Raw genomic sequence first — 22,311 nt, forward strand, 5'->3', positions numbered from 1 at the left:
AGGGATAGTTCAGAAAAAACAAATTGAAATAAAATATACACAATTTCAAGTGTTCCTCATAAATTTCCACACTGCAAAAAAAGATTTTCTTACTTAGATTTTTTTCTTCTTTCTAGACCAAATATCTTATATAGATATTATAGACCAAAATTCTTAAATAAAGAAGAATGTTCTACACAAGCAAAACATATTGTCTTGTTTAAAGAAATAATGTGGCAAAATTTAGCGAGTTTTTCCAACAAACAAGCAAAACAATCTGCCAATAGGGTAAGCAAAATAATCTTATTTCAAAAGGAAAAACAAGATTGTTTTGCTTACCCCATTGGCAGATTATTTTGCTTGTTTTAAGGAAAAACTCACTTATTATTGGCATGTTATTTCTGACAACAAGACAATATTTTTTTTCTTGCCTAGAAAATGCTTCTTGATATAAGAATTTTTTGATATTTGGACTAAAAATAAGACTATCTAAGTAAGAAAAACATTTTTTGTTGTGCACAGGAAAAAAGACAAGCTTTCTCAGCATTCTTCAAAATGTCTTCTTTTTTTGCTTGACAAAAAAAAAATTCAAACAGGTTGATTTTTGTGTGATTTATCCCTTTAAGTTACTGTATATCTTATATATTATATTTATATTTTAAATATTAAATTAGAGATTTAAAAAATGTATGCAAAACAAAAAAAATGTAATGGCATTTAATCTAAGCTTATAATTACTGATTGTATTATTAGAAAAATGAAATATTTAATCTAGCTTAAATTTTTAAATTTTAAATCACATTCAAAAACAAAGCGAGTTTGTTTGTAAACAGGATTTAAAGTGATGAATTTTGGAGTTTTATTTTGTTGTTGATGCCAGTGAACAATTACAAGCGTCTGCTATTACCATGTGCAACGTGAACATGTAGTGCTGACACTAACATCTACATCCATTTTTAAAAAAGCCAAAAATGTAATTATGTTGTTAAATACTCACGCTCATGTCATTCCAAACGACTGAGAAACCTTCAGAATACAAATAAAGATATATTTGACATGAAATCTAAGCGCTCCCTCATCCTCCACAGACAGCAAAGTTCCAGAGAGAGAGAATACCAACAAACATCCTCAAAACAGACCACATGCCTTGACCATACCTGGTTCAATCAGAATATTATCAAGCTTCGAAAATACTTGTGTGTGCACAAGAATTAAAAATAACATATTTATTCAATAGTTTCATTTTCTCAGTGTCAGTATAGTGGGCGCATTCATGCGAGTGTTGTGCTCTTATTGCGTTTAGTGCTCCTTATAGAATGTGAGCCCTATACTGACACTGAGAAAATAAAACTATTAAATAAAAATGTTGTTTTTGTTTAAAAGTATTCTTGTAGCTTGATAATATTCAGATTGAACCACTAAAGACACACTTTACTATGTTTTTTGGTATTTTTCTAAACAGTCCAGAACCTTGCTGCCTATGGATGGTCAGAGAGCTTTCGGATTTAATCCAAAACATCTTAATCACTTTAAATTAACAGTAGCTAAGTGGATGCTCAGTTTCTCATGTCCTTGCATTATTTTAGTCAGAATATTTTTTTATAACAACAACAACGCTGTGCAAAGGCTATTAAAGAATGTACTTTGGCAAATGTTAGACTAAAATGTTCATATCTGATCCTCAACTACACAAAACACTAGTGTTTACAGAAAAAGTATTTATTAAGGCCCAAAAATGTTGGATTCTCTTCTTTATTTACCCTTTTATCAAAAAAAAAGCACTGATGCTCAATATGATGTGTGGCACTTTATTTCAAATAAAGGTTAGGAGGAGCTATGTGAGGTTTTGCAGACAGTTTGAGGAATCGATGGCACTATGAGGTTAGTAACAAGCTCATTGATTAAATAACTCATGGAAAGACAAAGAGTGACCAATAGAACTGATATGTGAAAAAAAATATGTGGATGTGATGTTTCCAGCCAACAGCTCTAATAATCTACTGAATTAACCAAAGAAAAAGAAACCCTATAGTTCAGTAATGTGGTGTTTGAATGCGTCTATCTAAAAACACACACATACTATTTACATTTGATGCAACAAGCAGTAAGGGGAACGGTTTATTTGGAATTTTCTTTGACATTTTTCAGCACATCTAGGTGTGGTTCATTTTTACACAATGATAATTAAAAGTATGTAGTAGACAACAAACTGGATAGCATACCATTAGCCGATAAAACGGTGGGTTGAAGTTTCCAAAATGAGCTCCAGCTACCCTGAGTGTGCCGTGCTTCCTGTTTACAGCCCACTTTTTACAAATATTTCTAGGTACCTGCTCAACTGTCTCCAAGTAATGAGAGGTCATCTTACAGCCACTACTGCTTTCCCTCGAGTGCACATTCTGTTCTGCATTGGACCCAAAATATTACTGTGGGAAGGGGGCTGGGAAATAATACAGAAGGGACACCAAATTAGGGCACTGTGTTCAGCTACTCCCACGCTTATCTCCAAATATGAGCCTGCTACTCCTTTGCCCTGCCATTTCAGGCAGGGGTGACTTTTTAATAAGATAATAAAATCAAATCTTGTAAAAACAAATGTGAGAATAAGAATAATATATCATTTTTTTGTTGTTTAAGAAATTATATATATAAAAAAACAACAAGACCAGATTGAAAGGCACAACAGTGTTGACAGTGGCTCTGTAAGGTCTGTAAACATCTAAGAACGGCTAAGAAGGTCTTGAGTGTTTGAAACGTGGCAGTGAGAAGCCAAGTGAGCTCCTCAAGTCGTGTCAATCTCTCATTCATCTGTGTGAAGGACATCGTTAAAAATAGCAGGATCCAAGTCATTCCATGGTCTCTCGCTCCGTCCTCCGAGGAAAACAGATTAGACGATCATTATCGCCATCTCACTATAGGACCACCCCAAACAACATTCAGTTCCCTGTGTTGGACATTCATTGCATGGGGATAGTTTTAATAAAATTATAGACTCTTGGTTTGTCATATATTGCTAGCGGCTGGCTAACCCTCACCTGGCACTCTGTCCAGGCAAAGAGAAACACTGTTGGTCAAATTTGGATGTCGTTCATTTAGGCATTGTCATATTTCTGCAGCGCCTCCTCCAGCTTTCCTGTGACCTTCTGGAAGAAGCTGATCTGCTGCTGTAGGAAATGCTGCATCTGGGATTTAAAGTCCCGCACACGAGTCTGATGGAAGTACTGGATCTCAGCCATGGTGGCGAAAGAGATGATGTTACAGCGGTCCCTGATGCCATCTGCATGCTGGCTCTCCATCTTCCCTTCTTCTACGTGCTTTTGGCTTTCCTTCACCTTCGTCAAAGCACCTGTGGAAAGAGCAGAACCACAACAAGACTAAATATTGACTCAGATACTGTCAGCAGGATGTTAAACAGCCCAACAGGTTATACATGTGGTTAGTGTCATTTCCCCAAGTAGGAAATGTTCCTGGATCAACATCTCTGTTGATCCTGGTACAACATTCTAATCAGATTTAAGGGAAATGTTTACAGTTTATTTTAAGCTTCTACATCTTTGTTAACCAACTGTTAATTTTCCCAATTTGGTTTTGGGAATAATGTACAGTTAGGGTTAGGTTTAGGGGTAAGGATCAAGTATGAAATACATTTTCAAGTAGGAATGATGTTCCAGAATGAGCTTAGATTTAAGGTCGCATCCTACTTGGCAAAATTACACCGACCTTATACACGTCTATACTTCTGAAGAAATATAACTGTTTGAATAAATGCTTTGCCAAGTACAATATGGCACGACTAGGATGCATTGAAACCGTCGCATTAAAATAAAGAAAATGATGTACACGATTTTAAAAAAATAAGCAAAGTAAACGGCTCCAAATTCCATTGTGTTTACTCTCTTTTTAAGTGAAGTCAATATGTTGCTTTAAAGCCTGGTTTATACTTCTGCATGATTGCAGTACCCCCGGTGCATACTTTTGTTCATAGCCATGCATTTATAATTCTCTGCTCTGATAACAACACTTCTAAAGCACTAGCAGTCAGTAGGGTTTCTATGTTCTTTCTATGTCAAAGTCAGTAGCTACAGTATGTTTCCATATAAAGATGAGAATTAAATTTATGCGCAAAACTGGAATATCGCATATAAGACAAAGATATATAGCGTCAAAGACAATAAAATCCTCACTTTCTGATTAACAGGTGATAAATATTAAAAGTAAAGATTTTGCTTTACTTTTAATATTAAAGAATACTTTTAAAATGAAAGAATTTGCTGCATGAATCTTTTCTTTATTTAATAAATGACTTGCGCCTCAGAAGGCAATGCCAACATGAAATACATGCAATGAATGATGCAGAGTACCAACGCTTTTAACAGTTCTGGAGGTAATTAATACTATAATAACACTAATTCTGATGTTGTTAGGCGTTTTGTGCCCAGCCTGCTAGTTTGTCCATTAACACACGTTTTTATCATCACGTGATTTTTATAACAAAATCACATGACTTCTTTAAACCGCATGCTGGAATTTGGAATTTTATTCTTATCGAATAAAGAGTTGATCCTTCTCAGTTATGCGCATATGTTTTTTATGTGCATTTAAATATATATGCATATCTTGGCGTTTCCATCAACCATTTTTATGCGGATGTCCATAATGTGCATAAAAATAGTTGGATGCAAACATAGCTAATGTCAATTTTAAAGGCTGACCAACATTCTGCACAATACAAAGCACAAAAAGAAAGATATAAAATTATAGCTAAAACAAACAATTCTCACTGATGAAATTCATTTATTCATTCATTTTCTTGTCGGCTTAGTCCCTTTATTAATCCGGGGTCGCCACAGCAGAATGAACCGCCAACTTATCCACCACATTTTTACGCAGTGAATGCCCTTCCAGCTGCAACCCATCTCTGGGAAACATCCACAAACACACACACACACACACTCATACACTACGGACAATTTAGCTTACCCAATTCACCTGTACCGCATGTCTTTGGACTGTGGGGGAAACCGGAGCACCCAGAGGAAACCCACGCAAACGCAGGGAGAACATGCAAAAAAACACAAAAACTATCCAACTGGAGCTTCACTACAGGACCCTTGTCATTCAAGCCACACTCCACATTTTGCTAATGGCTCCGCCCACACTCACCACCAAAACCAAGCCTACAATCACAGCAGAACAGTAGGAATGATTAATAAATCCATATGAAACAATCCCTTAAAAGTCACGTCTCGCTTTCAGTTTCGGGCTTTGGCGCGTTTTGCACTCACACTACAAACGTAAGCCCAAGTGAACCGCGCTCAGGCCCACCTCTTCCAACCGGGCCAGGGCCGGCCAAGTGAACTGTGCTTGAGCCGGATTCAGCGCACTCAAACGATCCGAGAAACGGGCCTGGGCACGGTACGGATGGCATAGTGTGAGTAGGTCCTAAGTCCCAATCCCAATTCTACCCTTTAGCCCTTCCCCTTACCCCTCATTTTGCATGTTCACGTGAAGGGGTGTCCTAATTCTCTTTAGCTAGAAGTTGTAGGGCTAAGGGGAAGGGGTAGATACCCCTTTGAACAAAGATTTTTCAGGACCACACTCAAAACCAAGGGGTAAGAAAATTTCCCATAATACACCAACCACAACGGCAGCATAGCTATACCCGGAAGTAACGATGCAATTTTTACATCAAATAAGCATACGTTTTAACATATTCATAATGGCTTTCGTGTTTAACCGTCATGCTTTAAAAAAAAAAAACAGCTGAAAAAAAAAAAACTGCTAAATTTCGCAAACTATAATCCATAATCATAACTCCTGTACAGCAGTTCAACAACATTCTGACACTCGAATACCCTGTCAGTAATGTCTGGAAATGAGCTTTTTACAGTGTCTGCTATAATGTTACTGTTGTTTTTGGTGTGTTTACATAGTTATGACCTTATTGCCAAATGATATCATTATGATAACTTGAAATCGTTGCCTTCAGTGATTTCTTAAAAAATAAAATAAAATATAAAAATAACACAACTGGAATAACTACAACAGTCGTGATCGTCTGATCTCATACAGTATGAAGTAAGAGATCGCGATGACATATGATGGTGCTGTAGTGCTGTCACCTTTCACACTGCTGTTTCAAGGGCCAAGGGGAAGGGAAAAAGGAAGGGGTATGGGGTACAAAACTAGAACTGAGATTGGGCCTAAGTATAGATTAGCCTTCAGGAAATAGGTTTACCAATTTAAGTAAAATAACTAATCGTTTTTTACAGTGCACCTTTATGCTACATTTCAAAGATGCCATGTTTATATTTGTCAGGGGGATTCAAAGTTTGGTAAGGTCAAAAGTACATGAAGGGAATACAGAGAAGGGCTATATATAAATATATACTTATATACTTTAAAAACTGTAATAGAGAAAATTCAGAACAAGTTTGTCAGAATGCAAGGTCCGATATTAGTTCTTCTGTGATATAAATATAATTATGATACGCGTTTCTAAATGCATGTTTGAAATGAATGCTGGTTAAATACTTACAGTTAATGTTACTAACATGAAGTATGAACAATCCTGTACAGTAGGGCTGCACGATATTGAAAAAAATCTAACATTACGATATTTTTCATTCTGCGATATAGATATATAGCTATATATATAGTTATATATATATAGTTATATATATATAGTTTATATATATATATATATATATATATATATATATATATATATATATATATATATATATATATATATATATATAGCGATATGAATTCAATTTCATTTAGATGAGCTGAATGACTGTTTGAAAATACTTAATAATTTTATATTGATTGGGATGATTATGTAGGGGAGTGGATAAAATATAACAAAATCTACGAGCACAGAGAAATTCAATAAAGAAAAAAAATACAAATTTAATTTTTTGTATTTATTAAATAAAGTGTCTTATTGTTTTCCAACTGTATTCAGGTATACAGTAATTCAATAATCAAATATAAAACAATACTGTATGGTCTTCGTTTTTATAAACAATTCCTTAAAATCAATAATTGTTTATTTGTCAAAGGTACAAACGGTACAATTTGTTATGCCTGAATGCTTTTAAAACCCTCACAGAGTCACAGGCCTAAAAAAAAACCTTGCAAAATGTGATTATGATCCAGACTCAACACTGCATATACTGATGCTAAAGCAATATATTGTGCAGCCCTACTGTACAGCATTTATTAATCATAGTTCAATATTTACTAATGTGTTATTCAATGTCATCATGAATAAATGAATGGTTCATTGTTTGTTCACATTAGTAAATCAATTAACATTAAGTAATAGATCATTACTTCAGTGTTATCAAGCTTTTGTCTACAAGAGGAAGTGAATAAGTAATAAGATATGCGTCAGCTGCATGCAACCCTGCCGTTGTTGCAAAAGTCTTGCAAGCTCACAGAACATGGAAGTTCATTAAAATGCAGTAAAATCACATGTTTTCCTCTTAAGGATGTGACTCGTTTGTACCAGACTGCTACTTTTTTTGCATATCAGCGCTAGACAGGACTGCTCATATCTTATTGGAAATGACTTGGCAAAATAACAAAAAACACTTAAAGTGCAATTTTATGAATAAAAACAAGGAGGGTTTATCACCAGACTATATAACAGTCAGTCAGCCCTTTTTAAAAGTTCAACCGAGATGGCATGATAAGGTCACTCAGATTTTTCTTTTTTAATTTGCTAAAATGTCTGTCAGGTAAATTAAATAAAAGATCATTCAATATTATAATTCTATTATATAGTTAAAGTCAGAATTATTAGGATCCCTTTGAATTTTTTTTCTTTTTTAAATATTTCCCAAATGATGTTTAACAGAGCAAGGAAATTTTCACAGTATGTCTGATAATATTTTTTTCTTCTGAAAAATGTCTTATTTGTTTTATTTCGCCTAGAATTAACCACTTTTTACATTTTTTAAAATCCATTTTTAGGTCAAAATTATTAGCCCCTTTAAGCTATATATTTTCAATAGTCTACAGAACAAACCATCAATATACAATAACTTGACTAATTACCTAGTTAAGCCTTTATATGTCACTTTAAGCTGTATAGAAAAGTCTTAAAAAATAACTAGTCAAATATTATAAACATTGTCATCATGGCAAAGATAAAATAAATCAGTTATTAGAAATGAGTTATTAAAACTATTATGTTTAGAAATGTGTTGATAAAGTCTTCCCTCCGTTAAAATTGGAAGAAAAAATAAAAGGGGGGCTAATAATTCAGGGGGCTAATAATTCTGGTTGCAATTTATATATATATATATATATATATATATATATATATATATATATATATATATATATATATATATATATATATATGGGATGCACAATATTGGAAAAATCACATATTATGATATTTTATTTTTCAGCTATATATATTGCTATATGAATACTCTTTCACAAGATGGTTTAAATAGCTCCATTTGACAGTTATCTGTGAAATCTAACAGTTTTCCGGTATATGCACATGCAAGAAAATACCTTTCTTATTTTTTGTCTTTTTGTTGAACTATATGTCAATTTCTTAAATCAAGTAAAAATATTGTGTGTGTGTGTGTGTGTGTATTGTTGAAGTCAGAAGTATTAGCCCCCTATTTTTTTCCCCAATTTCTGTTAAATAGAGAGATTTTTTTTAAACACATTTCTAAACATAATAGTTTTAATAACCCATTTCTAATAACTGACTTATTTTATCTTTGCCATGATGACAATAAATAATATTTGACTATATATATTTTCAAGACACTTCTATACAGCTTAAAGTGACATTTAACTAGGTTAATTAGGTTAACTAGGCAGGTTCGGATAATTAGGCCAGTTATTGTATAACAGTGGTTTGTTCAAAAGAAAATATATATAAAGGGGCTAATAATTTTGACCTTATAATGTTTATTCCAATTATTAAAAACTGCTTTTATTCTAGGCGAAATGAAACAAATAAGACTTTCTCTAGAAGAAACAATATTATCAGACATACTGTGAAATATATTCATTTGAGATTATTTTTTTACCCTGCGTAAAAAAAGAAATTCTTTAAGAAAACATTTAAGCTCACCACGATTGACCAATTACAATCAAGTGTTGCTGATGATGACTACACGTCTCCAGACTTGCAACAAAGGTTGTAATGACCATCATAAAAATTCCAACAATGTCAGTGAATGTCAAGCGTACTGGTTCACATTACAATGACAGGAAATGACAATGAAGGCCATTAAGTGTCACACTGAGCAACTTGACACAACGGTCATAGTCATTAAACAGGATCTTCTGCCTTAAGATGATTGAGACTAGAAGGAGAAATCACTACTAGTTCTCTCAGCAATAAAATACTGGTGTAAAAAGCTGAATATAGGTGAAATTTTGGACATTGTGTAAATCCTCTATGTATGCTACCATTCAAAAATAGATAGTAGAAAACAAACAAAAAATACTTTAATTCAGCTTCGATTAATTAAACTGATCAAGTCACATTCATGATGTCCCATTTTCTTTTATAATGCTGTTTTTACAATGATTTCTGATGGATTATGTGACACTAAAGACTTTACATGTCCTTTGCCATCACATGTAAAAAATGTATAATGACAAATTTGTTATTTGAAACGATAATATTTGATACAATTATTGTTTTTACTGTATTTTTCAAATATGTGCAGCTGTGAAAGAGACTTACTCCATTTAATGTCTGACCTGAAACTTTTGAGCGGTAGAGTGTATTGTGTTTGTCTTTGGGAGTGGAGATATCCTGTGCCCCTCGCTCAGGCATTCAGTCAATGTTCCTGGTTAACTTACGTCAGACATACTTGAGAAAGTGGCTCTGTGGTACAAATCCTGATGACTGACAATTTTCAAGCAAGGTTTCTTGTCAGCATACAGCCTATAGAGCATATAGCTAGAAGTGAAACTGCTAGTTAAAAATAAAGATTAGAAGTTTAACCAGAAAACGAATAGAAAAAGAAGTGAAACTGTAGAAGTGTATTAATATAATACAAACTAACACAAAGAAGAGAGTTAAAGTAGGCTAGAATGACAGTTGCACTACACTGCTAAGAAATTAATATGATTTTTTGTGAATTTGAAGAAATTAGTTTCCAAGTTTCTCCAAATCTTCCTGAAAACATTCATGTTTGTGTCAAATACAGGACAAAAAGTGCTACAGAGTCTATAATTTAATTCAGATATCATGATATAATCCTCCACCCTCTGAAAGACTTGTGTGTATCAGTGAAGATTTGAGCACAGATGGCTAAATTCCCTCCACAGTGAAGAGAAAACATGCAAGACATTCCCCAAACAACTTCCCATCCCCCCCAAACTTCACATTCTGCCTTCTGGCCAAAAAAAGACCTCGCTTTAGAGTAACCTAGATCCCTGAAATTCCTCAAACGCACAGATTTACAAGGGAGCAGTTCAAAAGAGCACATAAGAGCAAAGACAAGTGCATTCAGGAAGACAAGATCAGGTCAAAGAAGAAATATTACAGGCAAGACAGTAGTGTCATACAGCTAGAGTTGGGGAATTACACATTTCTGAATATGTCACAAAGATCATTTTCAGAATAGTAGTGCGCACTTCAATTATTTTTGCAGTGCTTTTTCACCATCAGCAGACTGAGCCTTTCTTCTCTAGAGTGGAAGTGCGAAGTTCTTTTGAATGTTATTTTTGGTGTGGACAAAGCTATTGCTTTCCTGACATACGTACCAACTACCACAAAAGTGTTTTTACACTTTTAAATGCGCCGGTTAGGGCTGTGCGATTTGGGGAAAATATCTCATTTAGATTTTTTGACAGATATTGTGATTTTGATTTGATTTGTGATTTCATTTTGTAGTCAAGCTTCAGCTCAATACTGAAATGAGACACACATTTTTCTCTAGAGCAAACAGTAAACAAAAATAAAATGACCTTACTGTAAACAAGTTGAACTCCAATGAGGAAGAGAGTGTAGCTTATTATACAAACAAAAAATAATGATAATTATGAAAATACAGAGCACTCAACAAACTAACATGGCTGTCGGCGCCAGTAGCCTAGTGGTGCTGCGCGCTGACATGTAGCGCCGGTGTGCTCATGGCGACTCGTGTTCGATTCCCGTCTCGAGGTCCTTTGCCGATCCTTTCCATCTCTCTGCTCCCAGTGCTTTCCTGTCTAAATTCTCTACTGTCCTATGAAAATAAAGGTGAAAAACCCCTAAAAAAATTATTATATAAAAAAAAAAAACTAACATGGCTGAAACAACTTTGAAATTGTACTTTGCTGTTGCTAGCTACTAGATTGAGTGTCAATGCCAATACTTTCAGTAGACTTTAATAGCCGCCTGTGGAGCTTTTTTTAGGTTCCTCGTGCTGTCGCAACAAATCTTTACCAATTTCTGTTTTTGTTCTGTGTCTGTGACTTTAAAACCAAAATATTGCCACATTACCGATGTCCTATTTTTCTTTTATATTAATTTGTCTATTAATGCTTCTTAAGCAACAAATACATACAATACAAACAAATACATACATTTTATATTGCAGCCTCTTGCGATTAGCTAATCGAAACATTTCAAACGATTCGATTTTGATTAATCCCACAGCCCCAGCGCCAGTTAGTTCAAACTCAGCACACCTAAAGAAATGATAGCCGAGTTGAAAAAAGAAATCACATTTTACACGTGTGTAAAAAAGCAGACTGCACTCTATCAATATTTGCTCCAAGTTTTAATGAATGTAATAATGTCTAATAAAAGGTCAGATGATTGAAATGCTAAAGTTAATAAATCTTTGAGCAAGTATTAATAGTGTGTGGGATTTAGGGCTGTACGATATTGGAAAATTTTGATATTGTAATATTTAATTTTTCTGCGATAAATATTGGATAAATATTGAGATACAAATATCGTTTCACAAGATAGTTTGAAAAGCTCTATTTGACAAACAGTATTCAGGTACGGAAAATAAATAACCACAATAGATAAAAAACTGCTTTTCTTACATTGTTTTGTCTTGAATCCAGTCCAAATATCAAAACATTCTTAGAGCAAGTGAAATATTGTTTATCCTTAAATTAAATAATTAAGTTTTTCCTTTAAACAAGCTAAATTTTTGCTTTGAAATGTAGATATTTAGACTAGAAACTAGACAAAAATATATAAATCATATAAATTTCATATAAATACAGTGATTAAAGACAATTCTGTAGCTCCTCAACTATAATTTAGACTCAGCATTGAATATCTTTGCGATGTGAATATTGTTAATGTGCACATTGTTATATCCATGCTGAAACAATATATTGTGCAGCCCTAGTGGTATTATTTGTTTGCTTTTTACACTTTTGATGCTAAAAGTGCATTTAGAAAATAGTCATGACTAATTGAACACATAAAATATTGCACTTTTTATATTTAATATTGTTTAAAGTCACAATAATACAGAAGTAATGAAAGATCTTTTCTTCTGTATTGATGTAAACAGTTCATACTGAAAATATTTTGAAAACAGATTTACTCAAAACACAAGTAAATAAACTCAATTTAACACAAAGATGAAGAAGTTGGTTGAACTTTATGCTAATGACAAATTAGATGGTGGGATCGCCCAAAAATGGAAATTCTATTACTAATAACTCACCTTCATGGCATTCTCATCCCCTGAGTCCTTTTGTCATCTCAGGAAACCAAATTAAGATATTTTCCATGAAATCTGAGAGCTCTCTCATCACAGACAGCAATAGACCAGAAACATTTAAAGTCCAGAAAAGGAACCAAAAGCATTGTCAAATAATTTCAATGTGACTTCAGTGATTCAACTGTAATCAAATAAAGCTTTGTTCGAATGCGCCAGGAATGCAACACGTAAGCGGTGTATTACCTACCAGTAGTAAATGTGCACCTTAATCTGACGCAGAACACATTGATGAACAAAGTCATTTTACAGTTATTTTGGCACACACTTCTTTGAGCTTCAGATAATTAACCACTGAATTCACATGAAATGCTTTGACAATGTTTTAAGTTCCTTTTTTGAGCTTTTTATGTTACCGGCCTGAACTATTGTTGTTAATAGAGTGTCAGAGAGCTCTTGTATTTTATTTCAAGTATCTTAATGTGTGTTTAGAAGATGAATAAAGGTATCAGGGGATTGAAACAACACAAAGGTGAGTAATAGATACATTAGATACATAGATACAAAAATTGCTGTACAATTTACTGTATTACTGGGAATTTTGGTTGGTTTTGACAAGTAAACTATAAATTAACAATTACAATTGTGCCATAGTTTTACAACACAATTGTAATTATTAATTTGCAGGGCTTTGTAATTTTGACAGTATTACTCGCAAAATTTACAAGCACACTGTGAATTAACTATTACAACTATGCTAATGTGTTAATTTACAGTGCGGGTAATATACTAACTTATCTGGTGTTTTCTCATCGCTGTCATTTACTCAACTTTAGACAAGCCTTCAGTCAAGCGTTGACGCTGAAGCCCTGTGTGAATGGGGTGGTTTTTTTTTTATCAAAACAGCATTCTTAGCAGCACAGCCATTATTGGGATTTTTCATAAAAAGATACTGCAAATGAGGTATTTCTAAAGTATTTTTACTCAAAGTGAACTTTTTTTGTGTGACTTATCATTATATCATTCAGGACCTTTACACACACACGCACGCACATACATACAGACATTAGAAGTTCAACAGATGTGTCCATAGCAAGAAAGGAGACCACTTACTTATCAGATAACAGAAGGTTCTCAGTTATTCTTAAAATAGGCTACATACCTAAATCAAATAAATTGTACATCATTCACACACACTATTAAAAAAGGTTCTGTCCATCTAATTATGACTTCACTTAAGCTACATTTATATCGAACCATTTCATATAGGAAATGCTTTTAAGAGGTGAAACATTAAACAAACAGGCTAATAAATCCATATAGGGCTGCAGAACACAGTATGAAAACAAACTGAGAAAGGAGGAGAAACACGTGGGAAGCTGCGCTCGACTGAGCCACTATGAAGCTGCTGCAGAACCTCTTCAGGCATTACGTAATACATTATTACACAACACCTAGTCCTGCCATTACACTACATCCAGTGAACACAAGTTTCCTACAGACACCTCTGACCATATTAGACACATCCAGATAAAGTGACATTTTGCATGGGACTTTGCTCTGATGATAACCCGGTGGAGGATTACATCTGAAAAAGAAAGAAATGATTTGGCTTTTCAAACAAATGAGAAGGCAAATACAGAACACTGGAAAAAACAAAAGCAAGAGCAAATCTAATTTGCTTTGGAAATGCACCATTACATTCACAAGCATCAAAGACAATACACAAGTAATCAGCTGTGAATTACAAGACATTTGCTAGTAATTTGCCAGTCCATTTCAGCGACTGCTCTGTCTTCTACGCTGCTAATTTTTTTTTTCTAAATAAACATATTAAATGGGTTTAATTTTTGTCTTAAAATTTTAATCAGCATCAACGCAGCCATCAATTACATATTAAAATAATATTCATTATATTAAATTGTAGTACTTATATAGTTTATATAATATTGTTCTTATTGAATAAATGTACGGTGGTCGAGAGAGCTTAATGTGCTGCAATTTAGGAAAATCACGTGATTACAAAAAAAAGCGCCAGCAAATTAAGAAAAGATATTATCCGTTTGACAGCATATGTGCAGCAAATTCTTTAATGTGCACACATTTTTTTAAAAATGCGCTGCATTTTCTCACAACACTTTCAAATAGCTCGAAACACAATGGAAATGTTTCAAGGGAACTCTAAAGCATGACAGACCGAGCTATTTAGGTGATGATTATTTAGGCTAATAAAATATAAAAGACACAGCAATCAGAATGTTAACATTAAAAAACAAAAAAACTCACCTTTAAAAGATAACCTACAACTTCACTGAGCAATAGTTACGGCAAAGCGATGTCTGTCATGTTTTAGGGTCCACTTGAAACATTTAAAGATTTTGCAAGCGTTGTGAGAAAGTCCAGTGCATTTGCGTAAATTGTTTGTACTGTAAAAATTTTTTAAATGTGCTTGCGTTGTGAGGATTTGCAGCACGTGTGATGTCAAACTGATGAAGATCTTTTCTTAATTTGCTAGCATTTTTTGTGATTGCATGTGTTTGCAGAACATTAAACTCTCTCGATCACTGTATAAATGGGTCTAAAAAAAAAAACTTTCAAAATCGGAATACTTTCCAAAGATGCTCACCTATATTAGTTGCATTTTTGTTGTATGAAAAAGGGACTGACTATATGATAAATATTCTGTGTTCCACAGACAAAAATGAGTAGGTGACATCATTTGCAGATGGTTAAAAGGAAAGTATGACTTGATTGGATTGACAAAAATAGACTGTCACAGTGTTTCAAAGAAACGACAAGCCTACAAATTATTCCATCCTACAATAATTAAACTTCTTTAAAAGACAGACTTCAGGAAGATAAGTTTGTCTGAGAAAAGTTACTCTAAAATAGATCTTTTTAGACTCCATCTTGAATGATCAGAGTCAATAGCTGTGTGTCAAACCAAAGATTAAATTTCTGTGCAAAACTGGAATATCGCATAAAAAGACTTGGGAATAATGCAGAAGGAGAAGTTGTGTGAGTCTTTTTCTAATATAATAAACTTATACTAATAAAGTTTAAACTAATAACTTGCACCTCAGAAGACAATGAAGACACACAATGAGCGTGTGGTAACGTTTGGAGGTGTGAGATGCTCTTTGGGAGCACAGATGCTCAAGACAGTTCTGGAGGTAATAATAATGATAATAATATAATAATAAAGTAATAATAATACTGAACCACTGTGATGAAGAACTTTAATTAAGGCATTATTGATTGACCAAAACAATATTTCAGATGTTTTACAATGTAGTCTGCCTTTTGGTTCAACCATTCATGCCGTCTACTGCACCCATTTTTATTATCACATGATCTCTTTTAACAAAAGAACATGACTTTTCTATGCACATTGTTAAAATGTATTCACATCTTAGCATTTCCATCAGGCTTTATTATGTGATAATCCAAAATGTGCATAAAAACAGGTGGATGGAAACATAGCTACTTTTAGACAAGTTAAACACTGGAAATGTGACAAACAGACTTTTTGACAGTGGGCTTAAGGGTCTATGCAAAGTGCTAACTTTCCCAGCTAATAACCATCTGAGTCATTGTTTCCTCTCATTGTCATAAGAACCACAAACACTATGACATTTTACACAGCACATCATAGATGAGTGACAGAAAAAAGGCCCCCTTACACCAATGTCACTAATGGCTCTCGACACTGCCTTTGCTAATGGAGGCTCTATACTGGCGCAAATCAATACAAGCTCTGCTCATGTGTATTAAAAAAAAAAATAACGTCATCATCATTAAAAAAACATTATGATGACCTAAAAATTACAAATTAAAAGGACGTGCACTGGGTTACACAGGTTATTAGAAAGCAGAAGTTGTATTTGTCATTTACTCATTATGTTGTGGTTTAGCTGTAGAGTAATTTAAGCATCGCTTCTGTGGTGCAGTTGTTTTACAGTATTGATTTTCATTCCACCATTTATTAAAAGGGAGATGAATAGGGAATTCATAAACAGATGGCAAATTATATATAGGATAAATGAAACCACAACAAAATCAAAACACAAACCAAAACGCAACTATATAAGCAGAATTCATAACCAGATTTAGCATTATCTCTTCTCAAACAGACAGAAGACTACAAGTCTATGGGGGATGAGGCAGGAAGTGGTTATCATATCCCCTCCTTCACTCGTTTGGGGATTTGACAGTCTTGTGTTTCTCAGTTTGCTTGCCGTCAGACATCATGATTTGATGTCAGCATTTATTCCGTTACAGAGGGGGCAGAATGTGGACAGCTTTGGTCATAGTTTGTAGTGACTCATTCGAGTTCTAAATCATTGTTTCTTCAGAACTTATAGATTCATCTTCGCTGTGCTAATTGCTCACAGTTGCTTAAGTTAACTGTGAAATTGTGGGTAAAACCACAGCCTGAACGCAGAAAAGACGACATTTCCCATTGCCTTCATATACAATAATGCAACGGCTTTAACACAGCTTAGCATTTGAAATATGTTTCATGCTTTATTCTGTGCAAAAAACCACATCCCCTCAAAGAAGTTATGAAGTGAGTATAAACGTGTTTCTAAATGTGGTATGGGTGATGCAGTGGCGCAGTGGGTATCACGTTCGTTTCACAGCAAGAAGGTCTGTGGTTCGAGTCTCGGCTAGGTCAGTTGGCGTTACTCTGTGGAGTTTGCATGTTCTCCCCATGTTAGCGTTGGTTTCCTCCGGGTGCTCCTATTCCCCCCAACAAGTACAAAGACATGTGATATAGGTGAATTGAGTGAGCTAAAATGTCTGTTGTGTTTGCATGTAATGAGTTTGTAAGGATGTTTCCCAGTAATGGGTTACGACTAGAAGGGCATGCGCTGTGTAAAAAATGTGCTGGAAAAGTTGGCGGTTCATTCAGCTGTGGGAACCCCAGATTAATAAAGGGACTAAACCGAAAGAAAATTAATAAATAAATTAATAAATGTGGTATTTTCATATGCTTTCAGTAGTAGCAGCATTTAGAGCCATCATTTACTTAAAAGCTACTGAAACAGCTGTAACGACGATCACATATTGAGAATTGAGATTTCATTAAAATGTTCTGCGATTTATTACACAATTAATTTCATCTCTGCGTAGTAAATGCTGCTCCATCTGGAAGCATGTGTACAATATTTACTATTGGTTACAAAACCATACTGCTAAAATGCAAAGGACAATCATCTTCAATTAACCGTGCAGCCCTAATGATAATCTGAATAATAGTGATATGAATTTCCTAAAAATGTATCACACTTCTGGTGAACGGCCAGGTATGCCATATGGAGCACGGCTGTATGTGACCTCAGTGCTAGACAGTTGTCTGGATCAGTCACAGTCTGAGGTCTCTGTACTGGACATACAACACAGCATTACAGTTTTTCCAAAGCACTGTACAGTGATAATAGAGTGACAGAGCTGTGTGTCTGCAACACCAATCTGGAACTCATTCAACATCTGGTTTACACATTTGATAGTCATAAAAAGAAAGCTAATTTTTTAAACAACACGCATTAAAACATTCACTATAATCCTGTAGGAAGACAGCAAACACTGCAATCCTGCATCTTACAGACAGTCTCTCTGGAGTTTGACATTAACACTATTGGCTTATGTTGCGGTGATGAGTTACAAGCAGATTGCGCAAACAGCTTGTAAAATTGAGTGTTGCATAAAAGTCAGACTCTTTGAAAACAAGACTATGTGGATATAAAATCCTGCACCAATATATAAAGAGGATACATTTATTATTATTTATATTATTATTAATAAAAAAAAACAATTTTGTCCAATTACTTGAAAGGAAACTACAAATATAAATTATTTTTGATCAATTTAATGCAGACTTAAATCTATATAATAATAAAAAATTTGATTGATATGAATGATATATATATATATCATTCATATCAATCAATTTTTTTATTAATATATTGATTTAAGTCTGCATTAAATTGATCAAAAATAATTTAAAATGCTTTACCGACGTAAATGCTTTCCTAGGTTATTAAATAAAAGTGTTTACTGTCACTGTTTGTTTAGCCTGCATTAATGTATTCAGTGTAAAGCTGTACAATTAAACATTAAAGGTTGTGATCTCAATTCAAATCTGCGCAACATGAATGATAATGATTTGCATGTTTATTAATACTTCGAATCGCTGCATTCAAATCTGTGTTTGATCGAGAGAGACTCAGTTTTTCATTTTTTCAGTTAGCTACAAACAATTAAATAACACAGAGGTACTGGAATAATAGTTTATAGTTCAGATACAAACACTGAAGTTTATGCTAAGTTTAAAATCACTGTTTATTAGAACTTGATGCTGGTGAATGTTGTAGCAGTTACATTGTTTAACCAATGGGTGGCGGCACACAACCATCAAAATTATGTCACTGAATAAGTTTTCAAAAATGATCCACCTATAATGAAACATGAAGTTTTGTGTGAATTTAAAATCATTAATTAAAAATAAATATGATCTGCTGTACAATATGTTAGATTTCCATATTTAGCATTATAAGCAACAGTAGCAAAGATCATTTTTCGTATCGAATATTTTCCTTTTTTCAGCTGTTTTTTTAAATTTATTTATTTTTTATTAAAATTACAGATTCTGGGTTCTGTTTGTTAAAATCAATGCATTTTGCAGTAATATTTTTGTATAAATGGAAAGCAAATGACATTTGTTTCCTCCTTTTTGCTGATCCTAAAAAAGGTCCAATCCATGACTCAAAAACCGTAGTGTGATCCTTATTTTAACTATGAAATATTAAATATTATTACATTTGAATTATAATAAATAATATTAAGAAATACATTATATAGCAATAATAATGTAGTTTATTTTAAATATTATTAATGTTCTAAATCAATACATTTTAAATTTAAACTGTTATAAGAATTTCAAATAAGATCAAAAGGAAATCTTTCCACTGAGCTTGGATAGTTGCAACACTAAAAATGTCTTACAATTACTGTGGATTAAAGCTCAGATAGATTATTTAAATCATGTTGGCTGATGTAACTGCCATAAAATATAAAGAATGCTCAGCTGTAGAAAAAAACACAGCAAACATTACAATTGATCCTGTCATTAACAATATTAAGTTTAAAAAGACTAATTAAAATGCCTGAGTGAAAAAAGAAAGTTGATCTCAAAAATTATTTTATAACCTAGCATGTATACACGTTGCTGCCCATCACAAATATTACAGTAGTTAATCAAACATCTGAAGGTGTTATATCCTCTCCGGGCTTTATTAGCATTCTGTTTTTTTTTATGGAGAGTTGCATCATGATTCTTGATGAAAGAAAAAAACTCTAGTAGTACATGTCAACACGAGTTCAAATGAAAGTTTATTTTTTATGATCAAGTGCACTGCCAATGCCAGAGATGTGTCACTAAACTAGAATTTACCACTAAGATAAACGCTCAAATCAATGCCTCTGACTGAATGACATCATACTGAAACTCTCCCAGCAACCTTCTTGAACAATGCAGCGTGTCTATAGTTTCAGACTTGGCATCCCATTTGTCTGATTTACCAACCACAGGAAAAGCACACACAGCACGTCAGCAACAGCTCTCACCCCATGTGACTCAGCAGTCAGACGAAACCAGCACGGCCAGTGAACCCATCAACGCAGCATAATGCAAACAAATCAGTCAAGAGAAACAAACTTCTGAAAGCAAGTGATCCTGTTATCTATCAAGCCTCAAAACACAATCATGCATATTTTCCTACTGTTGATAACACACAAAAAAAATAAGTAAAGATCACCTTTTTGGACATGGATGATATCAGGGTAGTTGGTGAGGTGTCCTTGGTACAGGGCTAGCAAATCCATCACTGGGTCCACATCTTGTTTAGGCTGCTCCACAAAGTAGTCTCCGATAACTTCATAGGCTTCTCCTGTGTATGCAATCGCTTGGTTCAAACCAATGGAGTATGACTGCTGGTCCATCTCGAATGCTTGACTCAGATACTTAAAAGACTGTCCCACTTTCTGATACTCTTTCTTGAAGCCAGCTATCTGCTTCCTCGCAAACTCACTGAGTGTGGCATTGACTTGGATCACGCTGTCGTCCATTTTCTTGGAGAAGACCTTGAATCCGTCAATCCTGCTTTCAACGTCCTGCAGGTCGAGAGGAGCTGGTGGAGTGCTGATGGTGAGGAAGAAATTGGCACCGACCATCTCATCCTTCTCTGCTTTCCTCTTCCCCTGCTTCCAAGCCTTTTCATCTGTGCTGGAGCACGAGAGGAAGTGCTGGAAAACATCACACCGGGCCAGCACAGGGTGGCTGGTCATATGATTCATCCACCATATCAGCCCTCTTCTCCTTTTAGAAATGAAGTCTTCTTCAAAGCGACCGGTGGCTTGCTTTTCAGGGATGTGTGGCACCGAGATCACAGGGAATTTCTCCACTAATCGAGCGTAGAGCCAATCGAAATGCTTGTATCTTCTATTGACCTGGCTCTGCGTGTGGGTCGGTGTCAGCTTGTAGGAAATGTAACTTTTCATGCCTTTGAACTTGGTCTGCTTTGTAGGGTCATCAATAGTGCAAGAGAACGGGTATGGATTCTCCTGCCACTCTGGACCATACTGACCCATCACAACACAGATTTTATCTCCATCCTTCACAAAGCCAGACGCCTCCCCGAGCACAAACGCCTCACCACCAGACTTCACGAAAGTGGAGAACCTGTTCAGATTTCTGCTGACCGTGGCTGAACTTTTGGCTTGCTGTGCACCTCTAGGCATAGACGATGTAGAGATGCTGTAGCCAGAGGGTCCGTTTCCTTCATAATTCCTGTATCCGCCACCAACAACCCCTGGTTCATCGGCTATGGATGAGTGATCGTCCCAGTCATCATCCCAGTCATCATCACTGGCTGGAGTCCCTTGATGAGGCTGCTGTTGTTGTTGTTGTTGAGGTAGTGCAGGGTAGGCTGAGAAAGTAGATGCTGGTGTACTGTTAAAGCTCTCAAAAGCACCAGTGGGAACGTTGGCATATCGAGAGTTGTTGTTAAAAGACGAGACCGTGTCATTCCTCAAAATCTCGACGTAGGACGCAGGCAGAAGCCCCCTCGCTCCTCTGCTGTTCGTCCCCTCCAGCCAGCCCTCAATGTCCTGCTCGCTGTATAGAGTTACGATCTCGTTCTCCTTCACCGATATCTCCCCGGGGTTTTCTGAATTGAAGTCGTACAAAGCCCTCGCTCGCAGAGCCATGACACCAAATGTCTCTCCAAGCTGCGTTGAATATCCAAGCGTGTGAGGTTAGCGTATACGCTAGCTAACTCCAACCCAAACTCACTCACTCACTGACCCGCAGATTTGACAACAACTTGCGCGCCCCTGCGGGAACCGTAAGCCCACTATTTTTCCTTCCCTTCACACCGGTCATATGATAAGCTGTCTGTCAATCAGCTCGCGTGATCGAAATCCCCAAAGCTGTGGAAAGAAGTCATTTCTTCATCAGTGGAGTTTACCGCCCGTTGCTGTGCTGTCTGTCCGTCCCACACCGACCGCAGTGTTCACTCACTCACCCTGAACAGCGGCGCCGAGCTCAACCAGTCCGGGTAATCGAGGGCGGAGCTCTGCAGCAGGCAGCACGAATCAAATA

The 22,311-nt window shown here is 35.1% G+C and overlaps 1 protein-coding gene across 1 annotated transcript; it reads right to left on the reverse strand.

The window, feature by feature from the left end:
- Nucleotides 1–2,303: 2,303 nt before the first annotated feature.
- Nucleotides 2,304–21,917, reverse strand: snx18a (sorting nexin 18a). The gene is given in 2 exon segments (NM_001100006.1): nt 2,304–3,325; nt 20,468–21,917. Coding segments are annotated over 2 exon segments (1,704 nt in total). The 3' UTR covers nt 2,304–3,071.
- Between the last annotated feature and the right edge of the window lie 394 nt (nt 21,918–22,311).

This window comes from Danio rerio, chromosome 5, assembly GCF_049306965.1.
Source record: "Danio rerio strain Tuebingen ecotype United States chromosome 5, GRCz12tu, whole genome shotgun sequence".
NCBI classification, from domain to species: domain Eukaryota; kingdom Metazoa; phylum Chordata; class Actinopteri; order Cypriniformes; family Danionidae; genus Danio; species Danio rerio.